Source organism: Catharus ustulatus, chromosome 16 (assembly GCF_009819885.2).
Source record: "Catharus ustulatus isolate bCatUst1 chromosome 16, bCatUst1.pri.v2, whole genome shotgun sequence".
NCBI lineage: Eukaryota > Metazoa > Chordata > Aves > Passeriformes > Turdidae > Catharus > Catharus ustulatus.
In genome coordinates, this window is record NC_046236.1 from 1204761 (window position 1) to 1217587 (window position 12827).

General features: G+C 47.9%; 1 protein-coding gene across 4 annotated transcripts in view; it reads right to left on the minus strand.

Moving 5' to 3' along the window:
- PIGQ (phosphatidylinositol glycan anchor biosynthesis class Q) overlaps window positions 1-12827 on the minus strand; it is a 35635-nt gene that overhangs the window by 6610 nt on the left and 16198 nt on the right. For all 4 annotated transcript variants that reach the window (XM_033074064.2, XM_033074065.2, XM_033074063.2 and 1 more), the window contains exons 5-9: window positions 9834-9960; window positions 8620-8773; window positions 5942-6053; window positions 3729-3809; window positions 2640-2754 (exon numbers count right to left, since the gene is read on the minus strand). In XM_033074064.2, the coding sequence (XP_032929955.2) occupies window positions 2640-2754; window positions 3729-3809; window positions 5942-6053; window positions 8620-8773; window positions 9834-9960 (589 nt within the window). The remainder of the gene's footprint in view (window positions 1-2639; window positions 2755-3728; window positions 3810-5941; window positions 6054-8619; window positions 8774-9833; window positions 9961-12827) is intronic.

Here is a 12827-nt window from a genome sequence, read left to right on the forward strand (position 1 = left end):
CTCAGGAACAGCCCATTATCCCAGCAAATGCTGCTTCTGTAGGTCCTGGCCACACACCTCCCTTCTAAAGCCACAAGCCAACACTTCCTTAACTAGATTATTTAATTGCTCAAGAGTCTTAAACTTCTAAGAAAATACGAGTACAAAAAGGCTATAAATTCATTTTAGAATGACCTGCAAATGACTGCAGTGCTCAGGACTCTGAGCAGTTCCCTTCTCACAGGAAGAGCAGGAAGGCTCAGGCTCCTGCAGATCACTCCAGCACAGAAGAACCCTGAACTATTCCACGACTTCCAGCCAACTCAAGAGTTCAGGGGTCTGCTTTTCCTGTACAGAGGCATCAGCAATGGCACAGGAGAGGTCAGGACATGAACTCATTTGCTTTCCTTCACATGACATCACACTCAAGCAAGGGCACTGTTGGTTTGTACTCCAGCAATTGCGGCAGGTCCTACAGAACTATGACAAAACCTGTCCCAACATCTCCACTCTGAATATTGGGAAAGGGAAGTACAGGAAAAATGAGCTGGCCTGTTCACAATCAAACAATGCTGGTAACCCGTGTGTGGGCAAGTCTGAGAGCCCTGAAACCCCTGCTGTTCCTTTCTTCATGCTGTGAACCCACATTCCAGCCAAGGTGGCACCCCTTGAACTGGCACTGGGTGCACAGAACTCTTGCACAGAGGACATCAGCTGTGATCTAGATAAAAAAAGGCTTTTTGAAGTCATAAATATTTCACTTTGGATGTGCAGAAAGAAAAAATGCATTTAGTTTTAGGTGTGTGGATGGATCATTCACCTACCCCTGGCCTGGGCTTCACCAGTGCAGTATTTTGTCAATTCAGACACTGACTGAGTCAAAGAACTTGGAGGCCACATGCCACAACTGAACTGAGTTGAACTCAACCCTCCTTCCTACCAGCAAAAACTATCCATTCATGTTGGTAGAACCATCTTGGTGATGCCTATAAAATCAGCTGCCCTAACACCTGCCAGAGGATGTCTTCTTCAAGTTGTGAGTCTGACAAGGGAGGCAGCACCTCAGCAGTGAGAACATCATGTGATGTGTACTCTCTGAAGCCCTTTGAATTGGATTCAACTGCTCCATCTGTTCCTGTTGCCATGCCACAGTTTTGTGCTGGGGCAGGAACACAGACTGCAGAAATGCTCAGAGATGCCTCTTCCTCTCACAGGCACCAGGGCACTGCAGTGCCAGTTAAGGAACTCAGCTGAGAAGTCAATCTCCTGCTTGTTTCCTGCAGCAGAGACCTGGCTGAACAGGAATGAGGAGAAGTAACCTGTGGCCTTACATAACCTAAAGGAATTCATGTTCTTATACCTCTCAGTGTCACCAAGATTTCCTCCTGCCCTATATTCTGCTCATTACTGGGTCAGTTTTCTTCAGCAGCATCTCCTGTTCTCCAAAGACAGCCCTGAAAGGTTTAAGACTTTTCTGCCAGGAAATTCATAGGAACCTGATGAAGGCTCCCATGGATAAGCAACAGAGCTGGTAACACAGGTCAGCTCTACCTTCCCAAGATAGAGCCTGGCAGTGCTCCAGCAGACAAAGCTGCTGAGGTTGCCTTGAGCTTCCTCTGCCTTTGATGACTGGCCTTGGTTTACTGATGATCAAGCTCTTTCTTCTCTGCTAAATTCCTGCTGCATGCTCTTTAAAAGGATGGGAGATAATAATTTAGATGTGCTTGACTGTAACTAGATCAACCATAGCTGTGGACAGTCAAAAGCATTCCAAAATGAGTCCTTACTCTGGTGCCAGCCACGGTTTATGGTTACCCAAAGTGGAAAAACAATGACTGGCTTCAAAATGGTGACAGATTAGTCTTGAAAAGGGAACGATTATCTGAACTCTGCCCAGAGCTTTGAAACTCATCCAAACACCTCAGGTCAGGGCTTCAGTCAGTCAAAGTCAGCACAGAACTGAAAGAGCTCCATTGATTTGCAAGCACTGTAGATCCAACCCTTTGCAACAGCTGATATTCCAAGTATTTTTGTGATTTGGCTTGTTTCAGAGCCCAAACACCCACAGTTATGAGCTTGTTTCACAGAATCATGGAATATCCTGATTTGGAAGGAACAAGGATCATTCAGTCCAGCTCCTGGCCCTGCACAAACACCCCAACAATCCTATCCTGGGCATCCCTGGCAGTGCTGTCCAAGCACTCCTGGAGCTCTGGCAGCCTCGGGGCTGTGCCCATTCCCTGGGGAGCCTGGGCAGTGCCCAGCACCCTCTGGAAGAACATTTCCTTTCCCAACCTAAACCCCCCCAGCACAGCTCCATGCCATGTTTGACTTGCAGAAGTTTTTTACCTGATCTGGTAGTCTAGAACTTGAATAAAAGATGACCTTGTTTATACTGTGCTTGTTTGGAGGCCATTTTTAATGGCCAAGGGCTTTCTAAAGGTACTCCTGATTCTGCTTCAGGTTCAGATTTATTTCCATTGACATTCTCATCCTGCTCCTTGCAGGAACTGGTTCACAGCAGGGACACCTGCACAACCTGAGCCTGGGGCTCTTCTACCCCCACAGCATCCTCAATTCAGGAGGGACCCAGTGCACAAAAATCAAGCACATAATGCAAAATGCTTGAAGTGCTGCAGGGGCAGAGCTGAGGAACTCACCTGCAAGCCTGTAGGATCTGCAGAGGCGAAGGATGAGGGAATAAAGAGGCAGGGAGTCAATCAGGTCCACCAGCAAGTGTATGAGGCCCTGTACAATCACCACCAGCAACCGGAGCTACCAAAACCAGTTTAACAGAACATCTCAGGAAACAGGAGATTAAACACTTGTAAATTCCTGAGTTGAGCTGGGATCTAACACTGCTGTGTGCTAAGCTAAAGCCTCACAAAGTGGGGGTGATGTCTGGAAGTGCTGAGTATCCAGACCCTGTGTGAGTGTCCTCAGCAATCTGGGTTTGAGGGGTAACTGGAATTAAGCTCCTACAGCTGGAGATGCTGTGGCCAGAAAGGACACAAGAACTATTCCACTTTCAACAGCCACAGTTGAAAAAGAAGCCCCAATTCCCCCACTTGGAGTAAACTCCATCACTGTGTACCAGTGAATGTAAATTTGCCTCTCCAACAGTGAGCTGCAACAGCTCATTTCGGCCTGAAGAAACCTCATGTAGAGTTTAAGCAAGAGCAGAGCAGGCAGAAATGAGCTTCCTGCTCTGTGTTTTCTGTCCCTGACTAAAGCACCTCCTTTTGTCACACTGCAGTTATTTTTTGCTGCCAAGCTCATCTGAAAAGAGAGGGCTCAAAAAAGATGCTGAAAGCATGTGATGGCCACTGTCTGTGGAAAATTTGGCTCCAGGCAGATTGCAAAGAGGACTGGTCATATTGGGGGAAGAAAAGAAAAATAAAGAAGTTCCAGCCTCTGAGGAAAATGGCTGAAAACATTTTATATAGCAAGTTAATTCTATAGGGAAAAAAAAAAGTTCTGGATCAGACTAGAGAGGCCATCACCACAGATGTGGATGGAAACATAAAAAACCAACTTCTGAGAGAAAGACAGGGGAACAGTTTGTCCTGCTGGCCAGGATTTGCTGGGAATTCCCTTTGGAAAAACACATTCTCACATGAGCTGTGTGAGAATCCTTCTTAAGACACCCACATTTTTATTTTCTTAATGGATGACCATAAATGTCTAGGAAGTCATTTTTTGCTACCTCAGAAAAGAGAGTTTGACGTGTTTCAAGGGTTAAATCTTACCAGGGTGAACACCAAATAATACAGTGCAGTTGTAGGCAGAAGGAACAGCAGGATTGTGAACAGCAAAGTGCCAATAAATAACTAGGGAAAAAAGATACACAGTTATGAGCAGAGCAATGGCAAAATAAAATACATTACAAATAAAAAATAGGAGATTCTGAGGCAATGGAAGTTTGCAGGACTCCTTAATGTGTTTTTATCTTGCCTATGTGAATAATGCTGTTACCTTGTATATTTTCAGTATTTCTCCTCTCTCTGGGCCTTCTTCAAAACTCCTTATTATGGGAGTACATTTGGAAAGACAAATAAAAGCTGGATCCTGACAGCAACTTTCCTTTAGAGACAACATTCAAGATTTCCCATTTCAGGCTGGCTTCCGTAGGAAACAAGACTTACATGATCTTGCATTTTTCTACTCTCTATCCCCAAAAGTTTTACAGCCATTGATCAGATTTTACCAGAAAAATGTGGAAAAGAACAAAGAAGTGGTAATTTGAATGGGAATTCTGGAACCAATTGAGAAGTACTTTTGCTCCTCCTTTTTTCAGCAGTACAGGCACTTGGTGCAAACTTGACAGAATCTGGGTGATAAACATTCCCCAAAGCAGCAACCAGCTGAGCTGTCCAGCCACAGGAATTCTGCCTCTTGCTCATTGGGAAGGCGGGAGAGATCAAGAAGCTGGAGTCAGGGAGCAATATTTAGAGGATGAAGGAGAAAATCCCTAAGGAAGCAGGTGTCATTAGCTCCACTGCCCATAGAAAAAGTTATTTTTATTCTGGGCCAGCCCAGTTGGCATAGGTCTAAATAATTCCAAGGGGGAGAAATTCAGATTTATACCAAACAGGGACCTATTCTATTTCCTCACTTCCAGAACAGAGAGGCCACAGGAGTATAGGGCACTGCAACCTCTGCAAAAAGGGACCATGGCTGCAGGATATCATGAAAGAAAACAACCCAGCAGCCACAGCACAGAGGTGGATCAGCATCACAGCTTTAGGGATGTAACCAGGAATAGATCACAACCCAACCCATTCCCCTCACAGCAGTTGTTTCTCCCTTCTCCTGTCACTCCACTGCAGTTGTTTAAACTACCAAAAGTCTTTTCAGGTCTGCTTTGAATGTCCCTTCCTACCCAGCCAGTGACACATTTCCCACTGGTCTCCAGAGCAGCAGGATGAAGCCTGAAGTGCCAAACCAATTCTCCTCAAAGTACACAGGGAGTGAACCCTGATGCAAACCTGGCACCAAGACTTTTAATCACCAAAGAAACAGAAAACCAGCTCTCAGCTGTGGTGCAAGAAGCTCAAGGTTATCTGTTGTAATAGAAAGAGGTGCTGACCCTGCAAGTTTCCAAATTTTATGGTATTATTTCAGTGATGTTTGCAGCTGCTGGCCTGGAGCAGCTCAGGCTCTGTTGGACTTTCTCATGGCATTTCAGAAATTAAAAAGAGCTTATAGCACTTCGCAAAAAACTGCCTCTGCCTGAGTGACAGTGTGTGGGCCAGGCTCCAGCACAACCTGAATGAAACGGGGCCTTTTAATAGAATCACTGCCACGGCTGTTACTGTGGCAACACTGCTGGGCACCACATTTCCAACTGCCTCCATCCCTCCCCCATTCCCACTCCAGGCTCAGAGAGCTGCCAGCATCTGCAGCACCCACCACAGCTTGCTGGGTGCCTGGCAGGTGCTCAGGGCCACTCTGCACTGGCCACAATTTGGCCCTCTGAGCAAGGGAAGGGGTGCTGGAGGGCAGGGATAGGGAAAGGGAAAGGGAAAGGGAAAGGGAAAGGGAAAGGGAAAGGGAAAGGGAAAGGGAAAGGGAAAGGGAAAAGGAAAGGGAAAGGGATGCTGGAGAGCAGGGATAGGGTGCAGGGTAGGGAAGGGGTGCAAGGAAGGGGTGCAGGGCAGGGAAGAAGTGCTGCAGGGAAAGGAAGGGGTGCAGGGAATGAAGTGGCATAAGGAAGGGCTGCTGCAGGTTAGGAAGGAGTGTTGGAGGGCAGGGAGGGCATGCAGGGCAATGAAGGGGTGCTGCAGGGCAGTCAAGCAGTGTTGTAAGGCAGCAGAAGAGCCATGGGCTCAGTGTCAAGGTATGTCCTTGTTCTGGGCACCACAAAGGCTCCTGTGTCTGTGTTCCCAGTACCAGTCAGAGCAGGAGGGGAGGGCATCACCAAGGGCAGTGCTCTGGGATGTCCCCAGGCCTGTGGCAGTACCTGGTCCAGGTCATAGGAGCAGGAATCCACCCGCTGCCGCAGCATGTTCCACTTCTTCCCCCGGAAAAGGCGCCACAGGGAGGACAGGCCGTAGATCTTCAGGCAGTAGAGCCTGAGCAAAGAGAAGCCTCTGCAGCACAGCTGGCAGCTCCCAGCTCCAGCACCACCCAGCTGTCACCAGCACAGCCCCACACCCACGCACCCACCTGGAGAGCTAGGGCTGCCAAAAGAAATCTACAGGCAATGATGCAGATAAAAACTCATAGCTCAGTCTACCCTATCTGGGCTGGCCCCTGGCATGGGGGCTACTGCAGTCAGCTCTGGGCCACTGGAGAGCAATGGCCAGGCCATGCCCTGGAGCTGCAGCAATTGCCAGCCTCATGACAACACCTTCCCTGCAGCAAAAGGGTGCTGAGGCCCTGGCACAGGGTGCCCAGAGAAGCTGCAGCTGCCCCTGGATCCCTGAAGTGTCCAAGGCCAGGATGGATGGGGCTTGGAGCAACCTGGGATAGTGGAAGGTGTCCCTGCCCATGGCAGAGGGTGGAATGAGATGGGCTTTAAGGCCCCTTCCAACCCAAACCATTCCATGATTCTATGAAAAGAACCAGCAATCCTATTTCCCCAAGCTCACCTGTGTCTCCTCAGTTCAGATCTGTCCCTTCCCCTGCCTTCACACCCTTCCAGACAGGGCTGGCCAAGGTCTTACCCCACACCTGAGCCAATGCAATACAATTGAGCCTCTGCAGCAGAGATACAAGGAGAGGAGTGGAGCCCCTGTAGCTTCTCTAGTAACCAACAGCTCTAAAAATCCTTAAGATGGGAAAAGACAGTAAAATGCCTGGTGGCCCCTACTGCACCCCTCCCTTAGGCTTTCAGAACTTGGTGCTATGAGACTTGGTGCAACTTCCCTCACAGAAAAATGACAACAGTGAGGGAAACTTGGGGTGGCAAGGGGTGGGAAACAGACATCTCTTCATGGAATAACAGCAAGGAAGAAACAGCTCTTGGGATGGAGAGGAGGCACAAAGTGCCCTGGGCAGCAGTGCCAACATACAGGGACGTAAAGGAAAGGGACATGGCCAATGTGTGGGGCAAGAGTCTGAGAAAGCCTGAGCTGCAAAAGCAAGACTGGCAAACCAGGCTAGCTAAGGTGTGGAGGCTGCTCAGATTTCACAGCAGCAATACGAGAGCAGAGGCAAGGAGTCTCATCCAAGAGAAGAATCTGGTTTGAGGAACACCAACTGCTTCAAGGAATTGGCAGGGTGCCTCCAGACTGGCAGGCACAGCTTGGTGCACTAATCCCTAGGCAGGAGGCAGCGCAGGACAACTCCTCCAGGTTCTGGCACACACCTGCCCATGGCTCTGACTAAGGCCACACTCTCCCTGCACCCCTTGACATGACACCCAGTGGGTGTTGCTGGAGTGGTACCTGCCCCACCTGCCCTGCTGCCTGCACACACATGCCTGCCCTCGTTTCACTCTGCGGTTTGCTCCAGAAGGGGATCTCAGGCTTCACCAGCACCTGAACCATCAAATTCTTCCTCCTGCCAGCTGCAGGAATTCAAGGGGCTGTGGTGGCTGTGGGTGACTGCTGACTCTTCCTGGGTCCATGGGGACAGCACACAGTTCTTTGTACTTCTGACAAACACAAGACAGGTAGGCTGGCTCCCTGCAGCTCCAGGGAAGGGCAACCAGCTGACAAAATGCTTTTCCTACTTCCTACTACCACTCTGCACAACTAGGATGAGCAAGGCCATTCCTCACAGAAATTCCAGTAATTAAAGGTGTTGGGAAGAGACCTCCCACTCCTGATATTACTGATTCTGGGTGTAAGACCTATGCTCACAACAGACCCGGCTCATAAATCAGGTCTCAATATTTCCAACCATTCCCTAAATTACATATATCTAAAGATTTACTGTTTCTTTTGTGGTTGGCTACGTAAAGTCTGAGGAGGGATGATGGCCATTCTGTTCTTTATAAGACAAAAGGTCCCTTATCTCTTGTATCCCATCTCCCTGGCAAGCACATCCTGTGGCCTGTGGAACTCCTTGGTGCAGCACAAGTTAGAGGAGAGCAGGAACAGAGCACAGTTCCTTGCACAGGAACCCAAACATGCCCCAGATGTGCCCCAAAGTGCCCTGCACTCCCCCTACTCATTCAGAGTCTCTGCCCAGCTCTCAGGCCATGGGACCCCCAGACAAGTGGACACTTGTATAGTGTCACAGACCCCCTGTAACCCCAAACCTGTGCTCCACAGTGCAGGCAAGGACCTCTGAAGCAGGGCAGACACAGGGGTTCAGGGGCCTCTTCAAGCCTACAGGGGTTCCCCTCCTCTCCTACTCTTCTCCAGTTCCCCTCCAAATCTCTAGCAGGGTGCAGTGGAGGAGAGTACTATGAGGTTGAATCAAAGGGATGCAGTGAGCTGCTTTCTTGTCCTCTGTCTGTTGTGTAGTTTCATTTTTCCAGGTCACTACCATGACATAAATATCTAAATGCAGGAGAAATGAAAGATGGGTCCCTTGTACTACTGTGGCCATAATTTCTACAAGCTTAAAAGACTGCAAGAAATTAATTGTGGGTTAAACTGTGAATTCAGGAGAAGTACACCAGGACTGAATGCTTCACCACAGCCTGAGGTGCTTCCAAACAAAGCCCAGAGAGGGAGAGGGACTCACCTGGCCCCATAGACATAGAAGCAGTAGATGTGGAAGGTCAGGAGCGCGATGATGTCGGAAAGGATGCAGAGAGCCACGGTCAGGCCCAGACAAGCCGAGAGCCCCACGTACCACAGGATCATCTCAATGAAGGGGGACAGCAGGTGGATGTAGCCTGGTGGACATGGCAGAGGGTCAGTGCTTGTCAGGGTCATCTCCCTCTTGACCCTCGCAAAAGGCTGATTCCCCTTGCCCTACAACACTGCTCCAGAAATCAGAGCCATGAAAACATGGAAGCAGCATCCTTTAGAAGCCATCTTCTCTTTAGGAGGGCCAACAAAAACTCTCTTTCTGCCCAAGTTTCTGCCCCAAAGTGGGGGAGCATGGGGAGGAGTGTTCATAGTTTGAACACAGCAGTCACCTTTCTCCACATGGGATTTCATGGAATTAGCATGGCATGGTTTGGGGTGTAAGGCACCTTACAGATCATTTAATGCCACCTCCCCGGCATGGGCAGGACATCTTCCACCAGACCAGGCTGTTTCAATCCCTATCCAATCTGGCCTTGAACACTTCCAGGGATGCAACATTTGATTTTCTACATTTATGTCCAGATTCTTAAGTACATTTTTAACTGCACACATCAGCCTTTACTGCAACCATTCCTGTTTTCTGCTCTTCCCACAAAAGCCACCTCGCATGTCTTTTGTAAAATAAAGCAGTGTGGACAAACAGTCTCTTTCATCACCAAAGTGGGGCAAAGTCACAGAAACAAGAACATACTTGACTGGTGAGTAAAGTAAATCAGTAAAGTAACTATAGAGTTTATGCACCAAGCTGAAGCTGGTGATAGGACATGGTTGGTATCTGTATCCTTGCACATTTCTCATCCCTATCCCAAGAGCTACCTCTCACATGGCAATGACCACAAAACCCTACAAACGACCCTAGAGCAGTGTCTTCCCTTGGACACTCAGCACCAGTGACACCAAGGAACTAACCCCAGCAGGATCTGCACTGCTTGCAGCGCATCAATACCAGCACTTTATTTAATATGCATGAATTCCTTGTGTGGGAATCCAACTTTGGCTTCAGTTCCCACAGCAGGAAGACTCCCAGACAAGTCTGTACTTGCAGAAGTGCATTTTGATTCATTACTCACCTTTAGGCAAACATTAAACACTCAGAGGGAAGAGATGAAAAGGGAGGCTAGAAAGTTAAACAATTTCACTTACTGATCCAAAGATGGATGTGATAAAGGAAGAAGCGGCCCAAAACTTGATCCAAGGCTCTGTTCATTTTCAGGCCAGCTGGTGCTCCCATCAGCCACTGGAGCAGGTCCTGTAGCTCTTCAGCCACATGCTGCAAACACAAGGAAGCCAGGCCATGGAGAGGAAAGACTGCAATCACACTGAACAGGGCCAGTACACTGTAATCACTGCCCCCTCAAGTATTCCACCACAACCTTCAAACCAATGGGAAAAAATCCAAACAGCTGCTTTACAGACAACTACCTAAATCAGAAATGCACTTCTATTAACTCCTTACTGAATCAAACAGAACAGCTTAGAGGAACTTGAATTGCTTCAGTGGTCTCTGTGCTGGGAACATGGAACTGTGTTACCTCTGGTCACCTCTGGAAGGGTGGGATCTCCTGGGGTAATGAGGGTTCTGGAAATGGATGGCAAATGCTGGTGCACAAATCCATTTCTGGGGACAGTCAGGTGAAAAGCCAGAGGTGAGTTTGGGGAAGGCTGTCAGGATTTTAAAAGTGGGGGAAGATGACAGTGCACTAATGGGCAAAAAAGAGTGAATTTTTATAAATAATCTGCATTTGTTTAGAGCAGGATAGAAAACACAATTATATAAAAGTATTTAATGAAAAACCCTCTTGATACTTTGTGGTGTGCTAGGCAATAGCCCTGACCTTGCCTATCATCTCTGCAGGCTTCATGGACAGGTACTCATGGCATCCCAGCAACAAAGCAGCCTCGGAATCACTGAGGAAAAACACTAACGGAGCTCCTCCCCACAACAGTGAATCAGAAAATCATTATGGTTGGAAAAGCCCTCTAACATCATCAAGTCCTATGAACCTAATACTGCCAGGTGCACCACTAACCTACATCCACATGGCTTTTTGAACACTTCCTGTGACTCCACCAGTGCCCTGGGCAGCCTGTTCCAATGCCTGACCACCCCCTTCATAAAAGAATTTTCCCAATATCCAATTGAAACCTCCCCTGCTGCAACTTGAAGCTGCTTTCTCTTGTCCTTTGTTACCTGGCTGCCACCTCCTGCCAGGGAGTTGTGCAGAGCTAGAAGGTCCCCCCTGAGCCTCCTTTTCCCCAGTGATGCCTTAAGTTTAAGCTTTTATATTTTTCAGATTCTGTACTGCATTGGTGTGTGACTCTGAATTTCATATAAAGTGTTAGCAAGTTCTCTTCACAGCTCAGTCACACAAAACAATCCTTTTCCAGCTTGAGAGGACATTGCTGCAGCTTCAGGCCCAAAAAGTGCCAGCAGTGAATTGGGGAGAGCAATCTGGGAGGGTGGTTCTGCAGAACCTGGAGCTGGAATTGGACAATTAACCCCAATATGTAAATGGACCAAAACTTATAAAAGTGTAAAAACTCATGACCAGTCATCCATCTTGGGTCCACCTTGGGTGGAACCACAGCCGAGCTCTAGTGCTGCCCAAGGTGTATCCTTTTAAAGGCTTTTTAATAAACCCCTATTTTATTGCTTTAACACTGTCCAGCCTCTGTTCCAGGTAGCCTCTTTAGGCATCATCAGGCTGAGCCTCCTCAGCTCCCTCAGCTGCTCCTGGTGCTCCAGACCCTTCCCCAGCTCTGCTCCTGTCTCTGGACCTGCTTCAGCCCTGTGTGCTGTCACTTCACTGCTGCAGAACAAACCAAATCCCAGCTCTGGGTTTGTTCCTCCCTACCTCAAATGTGTGCTCCAGACCCTTCACTGAGGGCTGTGATTCACATTTTCTGGTGATTTCAGCCCAGGTTGGTATTACTTACTGATTTTTCTCTCTACACTCCATTTCTACACTCCCCTTGCAGTTGGGTGATTTTTCTCCTCAGAACTTCCCACCTGCCCTGCTTCCCTGAACTGAAACCACTGCTGAGCTCCAGCTACCAAGCTCTGAACTGAGGGAGCTGATAACCTTCAGCAAACAGGTGGGGAAAATACCTGGAAGAAGTGACCTCTTACACTGTCCTATATGGACAGAGATTGTGAGGAAAAGCTCTCTTTCTCAAAAAATCCCACTTACAGCCCATGCAAGTGAAGGGCACTGAAAACTGCCCATGTGTAGAACCACCAAGCCATGCTCCCTAAAGCTGATGCACTGTAGCCTACTTTCCTTATCATTCACATGTATAATTTCCCTAAGGAAAAATTATTTCCAAGGAATGATTCCATTTGCTTTATTAACCAACAGATCCTGGCAAAATGAGTTTGTAAACATTTACTTTCAGTGCTGTGGCAAAATTAATGGCTCCATTTTCAACTTCTCCAAAAGGCTTGTCTTTCTATTTCCTTCCTTTCCCCTGTGTCTCACTGCAAGTCAGGACTGACTGGATCCCATGGAGCTCACCTCTGTGGCTGAGAAGTGTTTGCTGCTTTATAAATAGACCGATTTTAATATTTAAAGTGTTGGATTGGTAACTTAGAAAAAGCTTTTGGGGATTTCAATGAAATATTTAAATGTTTGAAAGCAGTCCTTCAGCAAGGCTGGGTTTTAGCAGTGAGTATTTCTGGAGGCTGCCAGTCCCAGAGGTGCTGCTATACCCTGGCAGGGGCACATAGCCCTGGGAAGGTGCCCTACCTTGCTGTTATTTAGCTGGGCAAGACATCTCCAAACAGAGTACTGAAGCATAACCTTGCAGGTTGTTTTCCAGACAGATATTTTAGGACTGATCAATAGCAAGTAGAATCAGGAAAGGTGACTGTGAGTCCAATTCTCCTCCTGCAGTCATGAATACTGAATGTGGGCATATTAATAAATCAGATACAGTGGTTTGGAAGTGTTTCATAACAGGGTGCTGGGACATGACCAAACTGGATAGAGACTGGAGCTAACAAGGGTTAGATGAGCTCACTGTGGAAATATTCTCTTCACTGTCACGCTCTTCTTCCTAGTTCCCATGTGCAGAGGACTAATGCTGATGTGACATGGATGGAGAAGGACACACAGGGCACTGTGGTGCTCCAGGGAA